Here is a 22,881-nt window from a genome sequence, read left to right as displayed (position 1 = left end):
AAATTTTTTCCACAACCCTCACTTGATTTCTAGTTCTTTCAGACATCCCCAGATCTCAGTTCACCTTTGAGCAAATTCATTTTACCTGGACAAACCTCCACCACCTCAAATTCCAGATGTGGTCATTCCTTCGATAAATATTTGCTTAGCCCTCATGCCTGACTGACGAGGCATGGTGCCAGGGCTGAGGAGGGCACAGAACTGAACAGCCCGAACATGGCATTCAGAATCCTGCACGCCAGGCTCCCATCCCCCATGCTAGGACTAAGTCACTGCTGTGCTCCCAATTTACAGATGTGGATATTGAGGTGGGAAGTTCAAGAACTTGCTCAAGGTTCCAGAGCTGGCAGGTGGCAGAACAGGTTTGGTTTCTCTTAAATAAAAAAAAAATACAGCTTTATTGCCATATAATTTACATACCATAAAATTAAGTGAGCCCAGGCAAGTCCAGCCTCACCATTAGACACAGTGCTCTCCCACGCACCACCGCCGCTAGCCACCCTTCCTATCCTACACAATGTGGATGGCAGGCCCTGTGGCACAGAACAGCCATTGGGGTCTCTGGACGGTGAAGATCAAGAAACTAGTTTCCCAGAATCTGGCCTAGAGGCTGAATCTCATCACAAACAAAACTCTCAAAACACAAGCTCGGTGCTGGCGCTTGTAATCTTAGCTAAGCAGGAAATCCTGAGATTGGAGGGTCATAATTCAAAGTCAGCCAGGGCAGAAAAGTCCACGAGACTCTTTTTTCCAATTAATCACCAAAAATCTGGAAGTGGAGCTGTGGCTCAAGTGGTAGAGCGCTAGCCTTGAGCAAAAAGAAGTTCAGGGACAGCACCTAGGCCCTGAGTACCAAGACTAGCATCAATCAATCAATCAATCAACTTTGCAAACCTAGACAGTAACCCTTTTACAACAGAGAAGAGACAAGCCACAGAAGTGCAGATCAAATGCAAAAAAGGACGTAGTGTGTCTAAATGGGGGGTGAAGCCCCACATCCTGTGACTGAAGTTTTGCCATGCTGGCCCAGGGTGAGCCTGCTGAGTTTAATGTCAAGTTACATGAATCACTCACAGCACAAGACTACACAGTGTCTCTGTTCAGGCAAGCCTTGCATGTACATGACACATATAACATGCAGCAACACGTCTTGGGTGCTGTGGTCCCTTTCTCTGGAGTCAGTATGCTGATGTGTGAGCTAACCAGCCCTTACCAGGCTTCCACACCCTCTTCAGGAAAGGACTCGGGGTGTGTCCTATGCAGACACAACTTCGGCCAGGCTTCCAGCTGTCATGGAGAATACAGATCTCTTACTGACCCCTGACCCGGAAGCACTCTTATCTCAAAGCTTTTTGTCAGGAGAATAGCAAGCTGAAAGGAGCAAGGAAAGGAACATTTGTTCCACAACGAGAAGACACAATCTTAGTAAGACATCCAACCTCCAAGCATCCCATCTCTGCCAAAAGAAAAGAAAAGAAAAGGAATGAATTTTTAGAACAGAAAAATAAAGCCAGGTGCTAGTGGCTCACACCTGTAATCCTAGCAACTCAGGAAGCTGAGATCTGAGGATCGTGGTTCAAAGCCAGCCAGGGCAAGAAAATCCGTGAAACTCTTATCTCTAATAAACCACTAGAAAACCGGAAGTGGCACTGTGGCTCAAGTGATAGAATACTAGCCTTGAGCTGAAGGACAGCACCCAGGCCCAGAGTTCAAGCCACATGACCGACACCCCCCCCCCAAAAAAAAAATGAAAAAGAAAATATTTTCCTCCCTTTGAAGACAAAGATTACCTAATTTCTACTCCTAGATTACCCAAAAGAAAAAAGAATAGACCCCCCACACGCACACCCAAAAAAACAGGACATGATAGTGCACACCTGTAATACCAGCACTCAGGAGGTGGAGGGAAAAGGCTTGTGAGTACATGGCTATCCCTGGCTAAGTAATGAGATTCTCTGAATAGACGAAGAGACAGATGTCTCTCAAAACAGCTTCACAATCTAGCACATATTTTTGGAAGCAAGTTAAAATTAACTAAAAAATGTCAGCTTCCCTTCCCTTTTCTCAAAATTAAGAAACATCGCTTTTCCCTATCTAAACAGTACAATCCCCAGCCAAGTATTGTGTGGCCCTCTCTAAAAAGCCCAAAACAATTGTGTTAATGAATATGTTAACTTGTCAACATTTTACAAATTGGGACTTTTTATAGCAATCTAAATATCTGGCCTCATTTTAAATGCTAGGAAAGCCCAACATTGAACAACATTCTCCAAGGCCGGTGGACTCCATTAACCACAGTCCCCGCCATGCGATACTGCCCCAACTTGCCTCATCCCCAACCCTCTCTCACCTGCTGGCTCCTCTTCCACAGTGCTTTCTGTAACGTGGGACTCAAGATAAGAGTTTTTGTTGTTTTTTGGGGGTTGTGCTAGTTCTGTGGCTTGAACTCAAGAGCCTAGGTGCTGCTCAAGGCTGGTGCTCTATCAACTGAACCACAGCTCTACTTCTCACTTTTTGGTGGTTAAATGAACATAAAGATTCTCATAGACTTTCTTGCTATGGCTGGCTTCGAACCCCAATCCTCAGTTCTGCTTCCTGAGTAGCTAGGATCAAAGGCATGAGTCACTGGCACCCAGTCTCTATAGATATTTTTAATGCCTTATTTTGTATATAATGCCTCTATTCAGAGTAAAAGGTTTTCAAGGGAAGTGATTCGGTTATTTAATGAACTTGTCAAGCAGTGCCCTTAATTAAACTTGGCTCAAATCAAAAAGAAAATGAGTATGCGTGCAGGCGGGCCTTGGATGTAATACACTGAATCATACCTTAATTCTGACCAAATGGCATAATAAAACCCCCTTTTTAAAGGTCTCTACTTTAGCCACCCAAGTGAGTAAGTATTCTATTTATAGCTACAAAGATTAAGGTTTCCAAACATCGCATGCCTACTGCTCACCCCACCACACGCATGCAGGCACGCACACACATACATGCATGCTCGCACACGCATACACGCTACTCCTCCATATTGCACTGAAGCCTCTAGCAAAATCAGGCATTTCTGTGACTCAGCTTTGGCCGATTCTTGAGCTATAGGTACAGAAGGGCATTCTGGTTAAAGAATAAAGAGCAAGAATTTTTTAAAAGAATTCCCCCAAAGCACTTACATTTCCCAAAGTGCTTTTCTGATTTCCATCAGATGCAAAAGGAACTGTTTCTTTCTCCCTAGGTAAAAACAAACCATTTTCACGTGCAGCGAGTAAAGGTGCTAAAAACTGGCCGCCTGGGGAAAGCACGGGAAAGCAGGAGCTGCTATCAAGATTGTCATGAAACTCTTGCCAATTTATTTTACAGCTCCAAATCTTAGGTCATCTGGGAGCCATCCCTGACCAGCCACAAGGCTGCATTCTTGGAAACCATGGCCCCGACCCTGGCGGGGGGGGGGGGGGGGGTGGAGCGCGGTTGGGGAGGGAGACAAGCAGTGGACATTTCAAACTGCCATTTTCAGCCTGTCCTCTCATCTGCCTGTCTGCAACTCAAGAATGCATGATTCATTCCTTCCTCCTCCATTGCAGATGCTCCCTCTTTGCCCATTTGAGAGCGAAGGCATCTCTGGAAAAAGTGGAGATGTGGCATCACTGGAACCCAGGATGGCAACAAGTAAGAGGACTGTCTGGCATGATAGCAGGACCGACCAGGGCAATGTGCAAGGCAGATGGGACCACAATACCTTGAGACAGCGCCAGAGATGAATTTCAGCTGTGATGCACAAGTGCCTATTAAAGTATGCCTACCACCAACCAGGCCTCCAACTACAACAGGCAAAGCCAAAGTCTGCCCCCCACCGGTCCCATCCCGCCCCGCCCCACCCCTTCCCACCAAAGGCAAGGCAGGGCAGAGCAGGAGCAAGGGTAAAACGTCAGGATTCAGCAGCTGAAGAGGCCCCAGATGAGAGCTTGGCCTTGGTCATCTGGGTCCCTCTCTGCAAGAAAGGAACCAAATGTACACTGACCCTGGGAAGACCTGGACGTCAGCAGCAAGGGGACTCAGGAAGGCAGAGGAGCACAGACTACGGACAAATCAGCAATGGCTTAATGTTCCAGTGAGGTCTGGAGAGCTGAGCCACACACTGAAGATGGGGTTCTTAGTATAGCAGCCAGGGGAAGCCAGGCAGAGAACATGAGTGGCCAGGAAAGGTGTAAGAATCTGCAACTCCAAAGCCAGGTGTGTCCATCCCACGTGCTGGCCACAAAGCCTTTCTCTGCTGACTGTCATGTGTCCCACACATCTGCCAGAACATTCCAGCAAGCCTGGGATAGGGGGTACTCACTGGGGAGCCTAAATCCATTATGGATAGGTCAATACGTTCACAATGGCAAGCATAAGGGCAAACCAGCCTGTCCTGCGCCGTGGGCCCATCTGCTTTCCGACTCATCTTTCAGACGCATACAGCCAAGTGCACTGGTTTTGTTTGGCCTATTTGTAAAACAGATATAGGCTCCAGGGGAGGGAGTCCTAGACCAAACACACCCTGCACGTGTACTCATGCCGTGAGAACAGCCCTGAAATACAGTCGCTGCCCAGTGCCAGATCACAGGCGCTAGAAAACCTGTAAATATTGTACGGAGGCACCCTTGGTTCTCACGATGGGCAGTCCGCTCGGCCCTGAGAGGGTCCATAAGTGGTTATTGTTTATCTTAGAGGTTCACGGTTTTTTTAGGTACACCCGAGGGAACTGGCAATCACCAGTAATCGCCTGGTGTTCCCCAGCCTCTGGGCCACCTGCACAGCCTGGGCCTCAGATGCGTCAGTTCAACCAGAGACCCCGAGGGCCTGTTGAATCTTGCTGAATTCCATCAGTGGGCTCGGACTAGCAGTGATCTCTGAAGCCTACCATACTCTCCTTCTTCTGGACTAAGAGATTAGTGAATTCATACCTGGGTGTGTCCCCTCTTGGCTGAACTGCTTAGGCTTCAGCTTTGGTAAAGATATCATTGCTAAGTCTCCCAATGAACTTACCAAGCCGAGGTCCACCAGGAACCAGCAATAAAGACTCTAATGAATTATCTATTTAGCATACTTATTTTTGGAGTCCAAAGGAATCTTTTTAAATTATATCCAACCCATAAACATTGTTAAATTACACCCAAATAATAAATAAAGTATACATAAACCTAAAGTTCATCTACCAAGGCATCTCAATTTAAAGTCAATAAAAATCAAATTATTTCCCTTTTTTCTCCTCCTGGTAGCAGAGGAAATTAGGCCAAGAGAGCTTACTTCTAAACCATAGATCAATCAGGCACTTAGTGATGACTCAACGGGCTCAATGAGCAGAGTATGAACTTTCATTTATTTTCAGCAAATAAAGAGTTTTGCCTGCAGATTTACCTGGCTTTTGCAAGCTTTTGGTGTGATTCATGACTGTGGCTCCCAAGAAAACAACAAGCTTGGTGAAAATGAAGCTCAGAGAAAAATCTCACATTTACTCATCAAGATTGGGCAAAGTGGAAAAGCAAAGCAAAGGTGTGGATCTGGCTGACAGCTTCACTGACCCCATTCAAAGAGACTCTGTGTCATCAGAGTTGGTAATCTGAGCATCTGTAATGAGCCAAATCAAATGGCCAGTATACACAGCACATGCAGCTTGCTCATGCTGCCTTCTTCCAGCTTGGAAATACAGAAATTATGTGTGTATAAATTTTATATATATATATATAGTATGTTATATATAATACATATTACAAAAAATATGGTGTACTGTGCCCAAATTTGTACTGTGCTCCATGCTTTTACTTCTCTGGGCAAATGCAAACACAGTCAAGAAAGTATAGAAAATAATGACACTAGCCGGGTATGATGATTTCAATTTGTAATCCTGGTAACTCAAGAGGCAGAGAGTACAAAGATCTGGTTCAAGGACAGTGTACGTAAAAAGTGAATATTTGTTCATGCCTGTAATCCCAGCTATATGGGAGCTGGAAGGCAATGAAGCCAGCATGGGCAAAAGACCCTATCTGAAAAAGAACCTGAAAGCAAAAAGGGCTACAGATGTGGCTCCGATGGTAGAACACTTACCTAGCAAACACAGCACTGAACGCAAAGCCCCGCGCTGCCCCCCTAAAAAATTTTAAAACTTTTATCATCTCAATTATTCACTAATACACCAGCAATCAGTATCGGATTAAAGAGAACTAAGGTATAACCACAGATCTCGATATAAAATATACCAAGTGTTATACTAAATATAATGAAGATGTTAAAATGAAAATCAGACAAATCCATATATATAATAGAGGAATCCATATGTATGAATATGTATGTATGAACAGGAATAAATATGTACCTGCATACATATACCATATAATACTACATATGAATAGCATACATGAATATATAGTACCACATGTATATGAGCATACAGATCCCTGTATAATATGAACCCATATGTATGAGTTATGAATATATGAACATTAATACCTAAGTCTATATATATGCATGCATATATACATACATGTATGTATATACACTCTCAACACACACCTGCATACACACACACACACACACACACATACCAGTAAAGTAATTCCTTTTTTTGCTTTAAAGCCCAGAAGATTAAAAGAGCACAATACAACAGAGTAGACTTGGAGAAAACTGAGTGTGTTTTCTATAGCAGAGTCCCTCAACTTTTACCCTATTAATGTGTGGACCTGAGCAGTGTGGACCTGAGCAGTGCTAGCTGGGAGCACCGAACAGCCTGGGGTGCTAGCTAGAGCACCCAGTAGGTCAGCAGTACCTGATCATGCTAACCACCTAAAAAAATGTCTCCAGACATTGCTAAGTGTCAGGAAGGCACAGCTGCTCCCCTAAGAACATGTGTCCTATAGAAAAACTGACCAGGGCTGGGACGGTGGCTCAGTGGTAGAGCGCTTACCTTGCATGCGTGAGGCCCTGGGTTCGATTCCTCAGCACCACATAAGCAGAAAAAAAAAAGCCGGAAGTGGTGCCGTGGCTCAATTGGTACAGCGCGAGCCTGGAGCTGAAGAGCTGAGGGACAGTTCAGGCCCACGACCGGACCCCCCCCCCCCAAAAAAAAGAAAAGAAAAACTGACTAACCCCGTCCCATAGAGGTACCCAACACCTCAGCCACACGCAAGCTAACTGTGGGACACAGAATGTATCAGCTGATCTAATCAGGCTATTTTCTTTTTAAACTTTAAAATATGTGTTCCTTACATATGAAAAGCTACCAAGAACCATGGCTTTATTTGGATTACAACTTTAAAAAGTTAGTTTCAATGTAAACCATTTTCTGTCTTTTGAAAATCTTACAACGGAAGGATCCATTTCCAAAATGGCATCTTAAATCTTTTATCACTACCCTTGAAGGACATGTGGCTTTCCTCCAGCTCTGGAAGGAGGATGGAAGGAGATGACCTCCCAGGCTGGGGACCCGGGCCTGAGTGTCATTCACATGAAGAGAGCACACAGAAGCGCACCAGCTCATCAGATGCAAGCAAGATTTCCAAAGTGCATGCTGATTCCAAAGCCAACGGTTTTCCTATCACCACCTGGGACTCTGGAGTTTACTACAGACAGATAATGGATTGAGGTCTCCGAGCATGACGATGGCTTGTGGCTTGCCTTGGGGACACTCCCTAGAAACATACACGCACGTCACCGAAGTGCACCTGAGAGCCTTTCCTTGGATCTTTCCTACTTCTGCCTTCTCACTCACTTGTTGTTACCCTATCACCAAAACAAACTTTTGCTTTGTTGGTCACAAGAAAACTGCTATGCTGGGTTCTGACTGCTGGAAAAACAGACCACTCTTCTTGGGCTCCCATCACATGACTTTAACCTGCTCTTGAGACACAAGCCTGACAAGATTTCCACATGGGTTTGATCTTCACCTTTACAAACTTGCGCAAACCCCCCGAAGAATTTACATTCCAGAGAGCTAGAGTCCTGGGGCATAAATCTTGTTTCTACCACTTCCCAACTGGGTGAACTTGGGCAAATTACTTACCTTATTTCTGTGTTACCACACAAAAAATGGAGATGAAGACCATACCAACTGCACAGGATCATGGGCAGACTCAATGAATCCATCCCAGCTGATGGTAAGGGTGCAGTACATTTTCACAAATTAAAAAAAAAAAAAACAAAAAACCTGGATTAGTTATGCCTAGTGGTACATACCTATAATCCCAGTAGTTGGCTAGGGCACAATAAGTATCACAGGTTAAAGGCCAGGCTAAACTACACAGAGAAACCCTGTTTCATTAAACTAAAAAGAGAAAAAAGAAAAGAAACTATATCTAAAGAAATGCAGGTTTCGCCAGGACTGATTACATGTGTGAGCCACCAGTGCCTAGGTAAGTGACATTTCTGTACAGATCCCTATTCTACTCTTGAAAGGGCTTTCATGTCAGAAGGAATCTTCTGAACATGAGTGCAATACATACACACAACTTACAGTCTAATGCAACTAATTTTTTTTTTTTTGCTTCATCTTTTCATTCTCAGAACTGCTGATTTGTATTTTTCTTCTTATGGTTTTAAAAAAAGATACTGGAAAATACTAACACTGAGGAAAGGACAGGTGGACAAACTGCTCTTCACAACATATTTCCAGGGGTAAACAGATCAGGGATTCTACAGACCTGATCTGTTTACCCCTGGAAATATTCTAAGGCAAAATCCAGCCCAATAATTGTATAACATCATGTCCTGTTCTCTGTCCTACGGATGCCTTGAAACAAGAAGATAACCCAGCTTTTAAATATTTCATAGAAATGATACACTGGCTTGTGTAAGAGAGTGCATGGCAACCTTGGATTTAGATCCTCAAATACGGTTAACCTAGCAAATCTGCCCGGAGGCAAGAAGGAAATAGCTCCAGCTGAAAAAGCTGCACCCCCTGTGAGAAATACCCCAGAGTTTGGAGTATTCAAGGTCAGGAAAAAAAAAAAGAAAAAAAAAAACCCTAATGCCAGAATTTACAATCTGCACCTGAACTTCATAACCTTGAAGCTGAACTTGGCCCCTCTTCTCTCCAAAGGAGAGGTGCCAAAAGAACAAAGACTTTTCGCAAATGTGATTCTTAGGACAGTCAAAACAAGTATTCTGATGACCCCGACCTGACTGACAAGGCAACTATGTGTGAAATGGTCGGGAGACTGGCTCCAACTTTTCTCAAAAAACAGAAGCAGTTCAGAAATACTGCCAGTCTCATTTACTGCAAACATTGTACTAGGTTGGTCTCAGCAAAAAACAAAACAAAACACAAAAAAACCCTACCAATGGTGAGAGACTTCACCTCTCCTGAGAATGGCTGTGACTGAAAACCACAATGTAAAAACTGAAACCTCAATGTGAAACATGAATATGCATGCGTGCACACACACACACATACATGATGTATACAGTTGGCCCTCTGTATTCAAGGGCTCTGCATTTGTGTATTCAATCCACTGTGGATCAAAAATATTCAAAAAACAGGATGAAGACATGGCTCAAATGGTAAAGTGACTATCTATCTAGCAAGTGTGGGGCTCTGCATTCAAATCCTAGTACCTCAAAAGAATAAAAATTAAAACTCAGAAAGACTTACCTGTACTGGATATGGAAAAATTTGTTTTTCTTGTCACCTTACCCTTAACAATGCAGTTTAACATTATATTCTGTAACAAAATCTAGAGACCAGGTACTATGGCACATGCGTGTAACCCTAGCATAATGGGGAGGGGGTTGAGACAGGAGGATTATGAGTTCAAGACCAGATTGAGCAACATAGCAAGGTCTTATCAAGGGAAGTATATGGGAGGATTCACACAGGCTATATGCAAATATGCCGTTTTATATAAATAACTTGACTAGATATAGACTTTAATATCTGTGGAAGTACTAGAACAAATGGCCCACAAATACTAGGGGAAGATTATCTATTAGAACTATATATATATATATGTATATGTATATATATACACACATATATACATACATACACACATATATATGCAGATATGTATGCTATATATACACTAGTTTTATATATAAATAGAAAATCCTAATAACACTTGAGACACACAAACACACACAGAACAGCTCTCCTTCCTGCTGCTCAAATATTAGACACATTTCATACATATGCCTGGTAGAACAAACAAAGGCAAGTGGATGCTTTTCATACAAACCAGGAGCCACACAGAAAGAAAATTAGTATGTGGAGAAACTCTTTCCCTTGACCTCCATATACAGTCTTGGTGGTATGAGTGGAATACAGGGTGTCTCCCCAAGGCCCAGAGCCAGTCTCAGCTGGGAGTGTAATTACAAGCAGGGAAGATGAGGGGTGTGGGAAGAGATGGGGCTACGGGTAGGTCAGATAGAGAGTTCTGGGACGGGCGGGCTGCAGAAGGCCTCCCTGCTGGCCCTGGCCTGTGAAATTAAAAGCCAAAACCAGAGCGCTCTGTCACCCATTTTGTACTCATTCCTAGGTATGGTTGCTTGCTTGTTTTGCCTTCTGTCCCATAAGCACAGCTCATTGTTTTTCAGAGCATGAAGCTGAAGACAGGAAGAAGTCTCTGCTTGGTAAGAAATAACTACAGGAAATATTCCCGGGTTTTCATCTTGGGCTCCTTGTCAGCAGACATTCCTACCAAATAGGGACGGTGCAGAGCCAGAGAGATGTCACAGAACTAAGGGATGCCCGTCCAAGTCCTGCCTTTCATCCTCCGTGCGCTCCCAGTGGAGTGCGTGTTTAGGGGACCCAGGAGGCACTGCTGCCTACGGTCTGGGTTGTAGACTGTCCATCACCGACTTGTTTTTCTTGCCACACACACTGATCCCCTGACTGCTACGCCCATGATAATGGACTCGATTTCAACACTCTTAGAAGGTTTGCCTTTCATCAAACAAGTCTCCTTTCCACGAGGTCCCACTGAGATGCTGATGGATGGATGGCAGAAATGCCCTGCTGTTTTTGTTCAGGGTCCCAAGAAGTCTTGTTCATAGCAATCTCTGGCATCCATTTGCTCCGGGTTGTAACGTCCATCCATATCTTTAACTGAGTCCTTTGCAATAGTGGAGCCATCCAAGTCTTTTTATTTTTTTTTGCCAGTCCTGGGGCTTGAACTCTGGGCATGGGTGCTGTCCTTGGGTTCCTTCTGCTCACTCTACCACTTTGAGGCACAGCACCACTTCCAGCTTTTTCTGTGATTAACCAGTAAGAGTCTCATGGACTTTCCTGCCTGGGCTGGCTTCAAACTGTAATCCTCAGATCTCAGACTAGGATTACAGGTGTGAGCCACTGGTGTCCGACTCATCCAAGTAATTTTACATCATCAAGTCTCTGTCCCAGGTGGTGAGCAGGACGAAGAGTCCACTTTTTGTATAACCACGCATTGCATCTCATCAAAGCTGTCACAAATTTTTTAAAAACTTGTAAAATCAAAAGCCAAAACATTCTCTCTTTTGTGTGTGCCATTTTTTTGTGTGTCAGGCTCAAACTCAGAGCCTAGGTGATGTCCCTGAGTTTTTGTGCTCAAACCTAGTGCTCTACCATTGGAGCCAGGCCTTCACTTCTGGCTTTTTTGATAGCTAATGGGAGATAAAAATCTCCCACACTTTTCTATCCAAGCTGGCTTTGAACCTTGCTCCAAATCTCATCCTCCTGAGTAGCTAAGAAGACAGTCATGAGCCACCAGCACCCACTCAGCCCAACAGTACTTACTTAGGAATAAAACAAAGACAGCCATAAGGATTTGTGCTCATAACAGCCACAAGACAAAACAGGGTAGCATTATGTCAGTAATTGTTACTCTCAGATACAGCAACAGATGTAGCTCTGTGACTAAACACGGTCTACTACTCAGCAATACAATGAGACAAATCACTGACACTCAACAGCCTCAGAGTGAAAACAGTCAGTGTCAAAGGCTGATTCCACTTCCGCAGCCTGCACAGAAGGCAAAGTTAGAAGGAAACTAGAGCAGTACTTACCAGGGGTTGGAGGGAGGACACCAGGACCATAAAGGAGCAGCATGGGAGACTGTTCTGCATTGTAACCCTGCTGGTGGCACAGGTACTGTGAATGCCTGTGACAACTACATGTGTGCATCTCAAAGCATCGAAACCCCAGGAAGGTCTGAAGACTGCACAAATGTCAACTTTGATACCCAACCTTTTCACTTTTAACTCTGCAGTGCTGGGGATCAAAACCAGAGCCTGAGGTACCCTACCACTAAGCTACATTTCAAGTTATTTGGATAACTTCTTTTAATTGATGGATTGATTCTTGATTAATTTTGGTGGTACTGGGGCTTGAACCCAGGGCTCTACTCACTTGGTTTTATTGATCTCAGCTGGCATACTTCCACTTGAGCCACACACCCAGACCTGATTTTTTTGATGGTCATTCTGGAGATGAAATATAGGATACTTTTTCTGCCTGGGCTAGCCTCAAATCTCAATCCTCTAGATCTCAGTCTTCAGAGTAGCTAGAATTACAGATGTGAGCCACTGGCGCCAGCTACATGGGTAACTTCTAAGCCTATATTTTAAAAATATAAATAAAAATAAAAAAGGAGGACCAGAGGTATTACCCAGCAGGGACAAAGTCTGAAGTTCAAAAACCCAGTCACTGACAAAAATAAATAGAGGTAGTAAATAAGACTAAAGGAAACATGCAGATGAGACTTGCCTACCTGAGATATGCCTTATCTTGGCATGCTCTCATAGTTTTATGAAGGAATACCATCCTCCTCTTTCCAGTGGAGAACAACTGTCAATTTAATGACCAAGTCAGTATTTCTCGAATGCTCTAGGGAGAGGAGAGCACTTAAGGATGAAGAGGCAGGGAGAGGAGGAGCAGGGGGATAAGGGCAGAGAGCTAGGGGCAGGGGGAGGAGAACAGGGGGAGGAGGGGCAGGGAGAAGAATGGCAGGGAGGCAGGCAGGGGGAGGAAGGGCAGGGAGAGGCAGGCAGGGGCAGGAGGGCAGAGGGAAGAGGGTCCGGAGGAGGAGGGTAAGGGGAGAAGGGACAGGGGTTGGCCACCTGCACAGGTGGGTTCTGAAATAACTGAGGCTCTTTTCTGCAATAGGTTGATGGCCAGCCAGTCTCCCCTAGAAGACCACTCTCTTCACCGGGCACATCCCTGGGTCCTCTGGGGTCACACTATTAGAGGGACAAAATGTGGGCAGAGTCAACCAGCTCTGAATGGCAGCATTGTTAAAGGCACAGTGTGTTTTCACTTAACACTCAACACTTTTCATTTCAAAGTTGAGGGAAAGGTTTCCTGCAGTTAATAAATAGTGAGCTTAAACACACCCTCCCCCACCCCCAATACTGGATATGCTACTTAACCATATCACTCTAGCGCCTGGCCTGCGGTCAACTCCCAAGGACACTACAAGGCAATTGAAAGAAAATTCAAAGACCAAAGAAACAGTTGCCCAAACAAATGTGCAATAGTTCCCCAGGCAATACACATCCGGGTCCATGTGTGTGCTCTGGCTTTAAATGAACACAGGTCACGGCGCTGGGATGGGTGGGGGTGGGGCCTGTCAGTCAACAGCCTTACTGTAATTAACCAGGAAGAACAGTGGAAGCATAAATCTAGGATCACGTGCGAACTCCCTCCACTAAACAGTGAACTTCATTCAGATTCTAATGAGAAGCTACAGAATCCACAAAATCATAAATACATCATGACAGGGTATCTCCCCTGGGCCCGCTCTGAGCAACAATGACACTTTTTACTAAGCTTTCCTGCAAATAAACCAAAAAATTTTTAAATGTGAAAACACTTTGATCAAACCCCTCTACACTGGAAAGTTTTTTTATCAGGAAATAATCAGACAAGTGTGCCAAGATCTAGGTACAAAAAAAGTTTAAGTTGCTGTTATAAAAGCCAACAACTGGAAACAACATCAGCTGGTCAAATACTTGAGAACGTGTCTCCCTAAAAGAGCAATGATACTATTAGACAGTCAGGAACCTTACTGTAGGTGGGTGCGTGCCCCTGCAAATCACAAAGAAGGGGGGAACAAAGTAAAGAAGCAGAAACCGTCAGTATAAAAAAGTGAAAATCGGGCTGGGAAGTTGGCTCAGTGGTAGAGCGCTTGCCTTGCATGCCTGAAGCCCTGGGTTCAATTCCTCAGCACCATATAAGCAAAAAGAAAAAAGCCGGAAGTGGCGCTGTGGCTCAAGTGGTAGAGTGCTAGCCTTGAGCTGAAGAGCTGAGGGACAGCACCCAGGCCCAGAGTTCAGGCCCCATGACTGGACCAAAAAAAAAAAAAAAAGTGAAAATCGTGGTCTTTGCGGAATTGTTTTCTTTTTAGTATCTTTAAGTAGTTGTACACAGGAGTTGCCAGTTGTCATTTAACAAAGCAGTTTATGAATACAATGCATCTTGAGCTTCACTCCTTTCAACAGTCTTGCCTACCCCTCCCCTACTCAACCCTTCCCTCACCTTCTTAATTTCCTGGGATATACATTGGATTCTTGACTGCATTCTTACCCTCTTCTCTTCATTTGTCTACCCCTTGACCCCACCCTTTCCCAGTACCCCGTTCCTGGGGTGGTGGTTTTTTTTGGTTGAATTTTGACTTTGTTTTTCTAAGAATTATGATGTGAGTTCACCCTTGAATCTACTATATTTCTGTTAACACCTATGCATATTACTTTTGAATTTACATACCAGCAATTATGTTGTGTATATTATCATTAATAATGATTTACCAAAAGCTTCCTAAAATCCCAACCAAAAGCACTTCCATTAAAAAAAAAACACAATTTTAATAATTTGAGACAAAACTTTACCTCAAACAAAAAGGAATTACTTGGGGCTGGGAAGGTGGCTCAGTGGTAGAGCGCTTGCCTTGCATGCATGAGGCCCTGGGTTCGATTCCTCAGCACCACATGAGCAAAAAGAAAAAAGCCGGAAGTGGCGCTCTGGCTCTAGTGGTAGAGTGCTAGCCTTGAGCTGAAGAGCTGAGGGACAGCGCCCAGGCCCAGAGTTCAGGCCCCACGACCGGACCCAAAAAAAAAAAAAAAAAGGAATTACTTGCAAAATGTGCAACAGGAGTGATATTTCCAGAAAATATTTAAAAATCTGGAAAAAAAACCCACCACATTTTCATGGCTAACAAGGAAGATGCAATCCCCAAACAGTTTTATATGGACTATTTTCTAAATAATAAATATTAAGGTATGCTTTCATCTTTTAGCCAAATAATTCGTTTCCAGTTTTCGTTATAGCACTGAAAAGTATAAAGAACAGTTACCCGACACAGGTGGCTCATACCTGTAATCCTAGCTACTCAGGAGTCTGAAATCTGAGGTTTAAGGTCCAAAGCCAGCCCAGGCAGGAAAGTCCATGAAACTCTTTACCTCCAATTAACCACCAAACTATGGAAGTGGAGGTGTGGCCCAAATGGTAGAGCAACAGCTTGGTGCAAAAAAGCCAAGGGAAAGTACAAGGCATTGAGTTCAAGCCCTAAGGCTTCAAAGTAAGGAAAGCAAATATTTGCTGGGGCTGGGAGTAGAGCTCAGAGGTAGAGGATTTTTCTACTAAGTGTAAGGCCTGGAGTCAATCCTCAGGAGGCTCAGAGGTAGCATGTGACCCTGGGGAATGAACATGATACTTGCAATTAAGAAATGGTGAAAACAGTGGGTGCTGGTGGCTCACGCCTGTAATCCTAGCTACTCAGGAGGCTGAGATCTGAGGATCATAGTTCAAAGCCAGCCCAGGCAGGAAAGTCTGTGAGATGCTTACCTCCAATAAACCACTAGAAAACTGGAAGTGGCACAGTAACTCAAGTGGTAGAGGGCTAGCCTTGAGCTGAAGAGCTGAGGGACAGTGCCCAGGCCCAGAGTTCAAGCCCCACAACCGACAAGAAAGAAAGAAAGAGAGAGAGAGAGAGAGAGAGAGAGAGAGAAAGAAAACGGTAAGGGTGAAAGAAAAAAAAAGAAATGGTGAAAACTCACAATATCATGCCTATAGTGATTGTGACTTATATAACAAAATTAAAATGCTTCATACTCCTCCCTACCATCCATAATCAATCGCTCATAATTCCATTCATCTTTAAATATGGATGTATGAGCCAGGCACTGGTGGCTCAGGCCAGTAATCCTAGCTACTCAGGAGGCTCAGATTTGAGGACTGCAGTTCAAAACCAGTCAGGGCAGGAAAGCCCATGAGACTTTTATCTCCAATTAACCATCTGAAAACCAGAAGTGGAGCTGTGGCTCAAAGTGAACACTAGCCTTGAGCAAAAGAGCTCAGGGACAGTACCTGGGCCCTGAGTTCAAGCTTCATGACTGACAAAACAAAAGTAATAAAGGAACAATCTCAGAACCACAATGATTTAACAGCGATTTTCTACTGTGGCATTACTGTTCACAAAACACAAATGATTCTGCAAATCCCCACTACCCATAGAATGAGTGATTTCAACCAAAACATAGGCAAGAAAAGTAGATTCACAGAAAAATATTATGGAATGCACGCCTAACTACTCGCTCCGGCACTACAGAGCACCAGACATATCCAACTCATTAAATTCCTTCCTTCTTGGTATGATGCTGATTGTCACCAATAAAAACCATAGCTTTAACCATACATTTCAATTCTGGCAGGAAGGGCAAGTGGACCAAGCTTCAGACTTCCCTGCTGTCTTCTTGTTGGAACGTTCCTGCAACTTAGGGACTCAACAATGTTATCCATCACTTACTCTGAATCCAAACTTTTGCAACTGTGAATGATAAGGATCCCAAATCCTACTAACGAGGAGAACAGATGAACACATTCAAGGTTCACGGCCTCAAAAGTGACCCCACTTAAAGCCCCCACAGGAAGACAAGCCATCCTATCTACCCCTCTAACAGCCTGGCTTAAAACAGAAGCGCTAGGCCCTACCAGTTTGAGCCTGATTTTGTGAGAGGTTGAGAGAGCCAGAAGAGCAAGCCACGTGACGTGACTGTGACCGTGATGTGATGTGGAGGAACATGAAGCTAGGGAGCTCACAGCCAGCAACAACTGTCCTTCCGCAGCTGTTCCTATGGCTTTGCTGTACCCTTCATGGCAGGAGGGAGGGGGAGGAAAAAGAGAGAGTACTTGACAATAGAAATAGTAACTGCAGTATGGTATATGCAGGGGAGGAATGCAATGGGTAACCAAATGAATAGCAGGAAGTGGGAACATGTGTTGTGCTTGTGTGTATGTAGGGGGTGAGATCAAGGAATGGAGAGTAGAAGGGTGGGCGAATGCAGTCATAGTATTCAGAGCAGATATATGAAAGCTGGAACCAGGTAGGTTGAAGGGATGGGTGGGGTTGGGAGAGATGTGGGGAGAATGACAGAAAGACATTGATCAAGGGGCACTGTACTCACAAATTACATGTTCAATTGAATCCCTGTTGTACAGCTAGTTAGAAATAAAAACTCAAGAAACAAATAAAAGTTTGGGACTGGGCAGGGAAGGCAAATACTGTAACTCCATCATAAGACAAGGAAAAGTGACCCAACTGAAGATGTTGCATGAGTTTCTAGGGTCCTTTTGTGACTCGGTGGGACTGGAAGTCCTTCACTTTGAGAGATGGCTGAGCATGAGGAAAAGCTATCAAAAGAACAAGATCTCCATTTCTTTTCTAAAGAAGAAAAGTCACTAGGTTCTCTCTCTCTCTCTCTCTCTCTCTCTCTCTCTCTCACACACACACACACACACACACACACAAACGCACACCCCACTACAGAAGAAGGGAGAGGAATAGGTGTGGGGAGTCCATTTACAGCTTAAGAAGCTCTTAGTGCCTTCTGGGTAAGGGGACACTGCCAGTCTGAATGGGCAGCAGGAGAGCGGGAACGTCTGCTTTCTGGATTTGTTCTTTATGACAGCCTGACTTGTGGTCATTTCACACTTCCATTCTGAAAATCAACATGTTCATTTAGGTCTCAATTCCCTTCAAAAGACCTTGCACCTGAATAGCTGTTACACCAAACTTTTGCCAAAAACATCTCCCAAATCGGTCTACCCTATGCACTTTGCTTGGTTTGGAAGACAAACACTATCCTCTTCAAAAAGTTTCACACCATAGTTGTGCTACTTTGTGAACTATTTTGCTTTATATGCATATATATATGTGTGTATGTGTATATATTTATATAGTTGATTTAGTTACAGACATGCCCAAGTTTCTGAAGTCCACTTTTTAACAAATGACCTAGAAATGCTCAAAACCCAAGCTTCTCAATGGAAAGCACACACACTCTAGCGATCACAATTATCTAACAAAGGACAAGAAGAAACTGAAACTGGCTCAGGTTGTCCAATTGTGGCGCCCATTTTTGAAGCCAGCAGCGTCAGCTGATTGGCACACGCTTTACCAGCTTCTCCTGGCTGCTGACCGGCTCTAAGAAGCCTCATCCCACTTAGACCAGGCATGCACTGACAAGAGGCATGCACAAGAATTCGTTTGGGAGAGGCGATTGCTTCACCAACTCCAGTGTCTAGCTCAGGGCGACTCAATTAGGAATGATTTGGCTTCAGGGTTCAGTAATGTTAGCAGTCATTTCAAGATGTCACCACTTAAGGGGGAGTTCCTGGCATTGGGTGAGCAATGCATAGGTCAGATGATACCCAGCAAAAATCATTGAGCTTCCAATGTCAGTAATATCCAGTTTGAGAAACCCTAGGACAGCTCTAAGCAGCAGCTGTAATTTACCAGCAGCTCCCTTTCACCTTATTATTTGACTATCCATCATGAAGCTAGCACATGGAACATCTCACTCAGAACCTTTTTTCCCCCCAGCTGTTAACACGTGCTTTAAGTGGTTGTTCAGCAAGCAACAATTCATTATCGCTGTAGCCCAGTGAGAAAAGTTTGTGATCAGGAGAACCCTACAAGGTATAACAAGACCCCACTTCTACACTTTCTGTTGCTATCCTAACAGGACAGGACAATATTTTTTTCTCTGGACAATGTAACAAAAGAATATTCTAAGACATTCAAGAGAAAGAGAGGGTTTATGTTGGGAGATGTCTCTAATTCATACACTGTTGTGTCATTTCTCTTAGTCCTGCTGCTATCCATTCAAAGTGATTCCACAGTGAAACTCTTGAAGGCTAACTAGAAATTAATATTGTAACACAAAAGCCAACAGCAGATTAAAAGGATAAATTTAAGTACTTGAAAGTAGTCCATTAATTCAAAAGTCAGCAGCAGCAGCAAAACAAAAAGGCTCTGGATTCTGCAACACACTCTTCAATTTTGGACAAGTGACTTTGGGGTGTTCTTTCCCCAGAGGATGGAATAAATTCAACATTACACTAATCACTGAAATAAACCCCGGCGTCCTTGTCCCCTTAAACACAGAACCAGAACCAGCACCAAGTAAGTTCAAAGAAAAAAGAATACTTTTGAAGCCAACAGACCAGACCTGGTCAGTGGGCAGCCATCCTGAAGTTCCCCCGCACTGGCACTAGGAGGCAATGTTCTTCCCAAGGGAGCCCAGTCGGTCCACGGGGCTGGAGAATTGCAACCTCAACAAACCTTACTCAAATTCTGTTTCCATCAGATTTTCTAAGACTCAAGAGCACCAAACAAACATGACCAAGAACCAAGCTCCGAAGGTATTTGCCCTAGAGGCAAAGAGAATTATTTGCCCCAGTTTGCCTACAGATGAAAGCAATTAAAAAACCAAAGCCCTGGGGTCATTTACCTTTGGACAAACTACTACTTGCAAAAGTCCCGTGGTGTCTTTTTACAGGGAAGAAAATAAAGTTCCATGGATTATAAAGTGCTAATGTCTCACAGTGAAATGTATGTGTGTGTGTGTGTGTGTGTGTGTGTGTGTGTGTCCCTCTCCTGTTTAAGTTAAAATATGTATTCTCAATGGATTCGGTGCCCCTCTCAAAAACAAGAAAATAATAGTGAGCACTTGGGTTAGCACTGTTGCCAGAGAAGACAGCAATTGAGCATCCGGAAAGCAGAGGGACTTGGAATATTCTATCCAATTAAGTCAGATGAAGTTAAGTTGGCTAACACCAGAGGCAAAAACCTCACCAGCCTATTTTGCTGGAAGATTTCAAGGCGGTCCTGGATTCACAAGACATTCCCTGAGCTTTCCACTCCTATTCCCCCCTCTCCAGAAAAATCACATAAGTCTTCCTCAAGTCAATTAAGTTTATTTTGAGCCACTTCAAACCTCAAACTTAAACAGAAATGTATTAAATAAACACCACCAAGAAAGGAAAGGGAGCCAAGAAAACCACAGCAACTCGCCGATCCCAGAGGGAGAAAAAAGGGTCCAAGGCTCTCCAAGAGAGCATCGGTTTCCTCTTTTTTCTTTTTCTTTTTTAATCTGAAGTAACGAATGTTCTGTAAATTCGCAGTCCCACGTTTGCCAAGGGCGGGCGGGCGGCACACACCCGGCCACGATCCGACATGGTGGCAGGGGCCTGGAGGGCGGCTCTGGGCACGCGGGACCCCCTCGGCCGTCCCGCGGGCAGGAAGCCCCGCGGCCCCCTCCCCAGGCCGCCCGGGAAGCGTCCGCACCCCTGCACAGGAAGCCGGCACGCTTCGCGAAGGAAATGCCACACCAGACCTCGCTCGCAGCGAGGCTCGTCCCGAAGCTCGACGTGGTTCCTTCAGACGGGCCTTCCTGCGCCCCGGCAGCGCTCCCCGAGCCCGGCCCCCGCGCGCCCGCGGACTCACCTGGCGCGGGGACGGGGGGGGGTGCCGCGGGACACCCCCCGAAACCCAGTCACCTAGGGACCGGGAAACGCACCTGGGCCGCACACTCCGCCCCCCCCCCCCCCGACCAAGTGCGAGCGCGGGACAAAGCAGAACCTGCCTCGGCTTACTCACCGGGGCTCCCGGCCGCCCGGGGGAGTGGAGTTTCGGGAGACTCCCCAAAAGTTTTCCGGCGCCGGCTGAGGGGCGGCGCGGCGCCCGCGCGCGGCGTGCGGGTCCCCCCCACACACACCCACCCCCGCCGGGGCTGCGAGGCCAGGTGGGCCCGGCCGCACTCACCTCCGGGAAGAAGTTGTCCATTGTTCCGGAGCCCTGGCTCCCCGGCCCGCCGAGCGCGGCTGGCGGACGTCAGCGCGGCGGGGCCCGGGAACCCGGAGAGTCACGGCGCCGCACCGGGGAGCTCGCGCGCGCGGGGCGTCCCCGCGGCCATCCTGCACCCGAACCCCGAGTCTCCGATCCGCCCCCCCACCCCCGACCTCCCCAGCCCAAGCAGCCTTTGTCTCCGCGGCCCCCAAGTTCCTCAGTCCCGGGCTCGGCTCGGGCGGGCGGGGAACAGCTGGTGGCACATTCTTCCCGGGCCCGGGGAGGTGGGGGGGGGTGCTGGCGAGGGCGCCCCCTTCCTCAGCGCGCCTCCGGAGGGCGATCCAGGCGGACAAGGGGTGGGGGGACAGCGGCCACGAAGCGCGCCCTGAAGTCGCTCGTCCGGCGAGCGCCCAGCGCTGAACAGCCCGGCGCCGCGGCTCTGACCGCGATCCGCCGCTCCGAGGCTCGCAGACCCGCGCGCACGGGCCGCCCCGCCCGCTCCAGGGCCACGCCCCTCCAAGACGCGGCCACGCCCACACCACCTTCTCCCACGACCCGCCCACGGGATGGTCCCGCCTCCGAGGGGAGACCACGCCCACTCCCGCGCTGAGTTACGCCCTGACACCCCCTCCCCCCCCTCCGCCCTCAGCCTTTTCTCGTTAGTCGGCGGAGCCCCGCCCGCTCAGAGTTCCCACCCGGGCTCCGCCCACTCGGAGCCCCGGGAACCCGGGGACGGGAGGTGAGTGGGGCCTCGCGGAGCGCCACTCAGGGGCGAACCCGGGGCTTGACTTTTCCCTGGGGTGGGTGGGGGAGGGTCCCCCACAGCCTTTGATGTTGGCGGACCCCGGACCTCATGACTGCAGCCCCGCGGACGAGCGGCCCGCCCGGGTCTGGCCGGTCCCGGCCGCGCGGTCAGGTTAAAGGGCGGCTCCGGGGACGGCGGGACGCGCTGTCCCGGAAGTCCGAGCCGGCGGGAGGACCCCGCCGCACCTGGACCCCGGGGTCCGCCGATCCTCCGGGCCCCGACTCCCCTCGGGGGTCCTGCCGGAGCACTCCGGAGTTCCACTGGGTCCTGCGGCCGGGCGCCGGTGGCGCCTCGCGCCCCAAGGCTCCGGATCCGGGTTTGAAGCCAGCCTGGGCAGAAAACTCCTATTTCCCGGCTCACCAGCATTAAAGCCCACCCGCCCCAAAAACTAGACCCACGTGCTGGGCTCGAACTGTCCTGCGCCTTGGGATTTGTTCCAGACGCTGGAGGAGTAATCTCCTAGTGCAAAGGGATTTAACCTGGAGTCCTACCCACCTGCAGGTGGGAGAATCAGATCTAGGCTTTAAAAACGGAATCAGCAACGTGACTCACTGAATGAATGAATGGATGGATGGATGGATGAATGAATGAATGGATGGACAGCGTTCCGTATTCTTTGACTGGAAGTTCAAACATCTGTAGAGTCGTTCTTAGCATTAATGACCTGACTCCCGCCCGGCTACTGCTTGGAAAGGGTCGAGGTATAAACTATATGTAATGATATTATATAATATTATATAAACGAATGATATTCCAGAGCCATGGTGATGCTTTTCATTTCACAGGTTTACTCACGTAGTCTCGAGGCCATTAAAGATTGTGTCCAAAGTAGTCAGAGAGTCAATGGAGTCAATGTGAAGACGGCAATCCTCAACACCAGCCCAGGGCTTAGGCAAAAGAGTCCTGAAACTACTGTGTGGAGATCCAAAGGCAGAACAATTACAGCCATTACGCGTGTTAATCTGCCCGGGACATCTAGAGAAATCACCGGGGTGCTTGTGCCAGTGAGTGTGC

At 46.5% G+C, this 22,881-nt stretch overlaps 1 protein-coding gene across 2 annotated transcripts in view; it reads right to left on the bottom strand.

Annotated features, from left to right (window-relative positions):
- Myo10 (myosin X) overlaps positions 1-21,518 on the bottom strand; it is a 196,551-nt gene extending 175,033 nt beyond the window's left edge. The window contains exon 1 of one of the 2 annotated variants that reach the window (XM_042695215.1): positions 21,039-21,518. In XM_042695215.1, coding sequence (XP_042551149.1) covers positions 21,039-21,059 — 21 coding nt within the window. In that variant the 5' untranslated portion in view covers positions 21,060-21,518. The remainder of the gene's footprint in view (positions 1-21,038) is intronic. The other variant, XM_042695216.1, reaches the window with a different exon arrangement.
- Positions 21,519-22,881: the final 1,363 nt, after the last annotated feature.

The sequence above is a fragment of the Dipodomys spectabilis genome, unplaced genomic scaffold (genome assembly GCF_019054845.1).
Source record: "Dipodomys spectabilis isolate Male_0828 unplaced genomic scaffold, ASM1905484v1 ptg000179l, whole genome shotgun sequence".
NCBI lineage: Eukaryota > Metazoa > Chordata > Mammalia > Rodentia > Heteromyidae > Dipodomys > Dipodomys spectabilis.
Note: the sequence above shows the minus strand (reverse complement) of the source record. Positions and strands in the feature narration are given on the sequence as shown.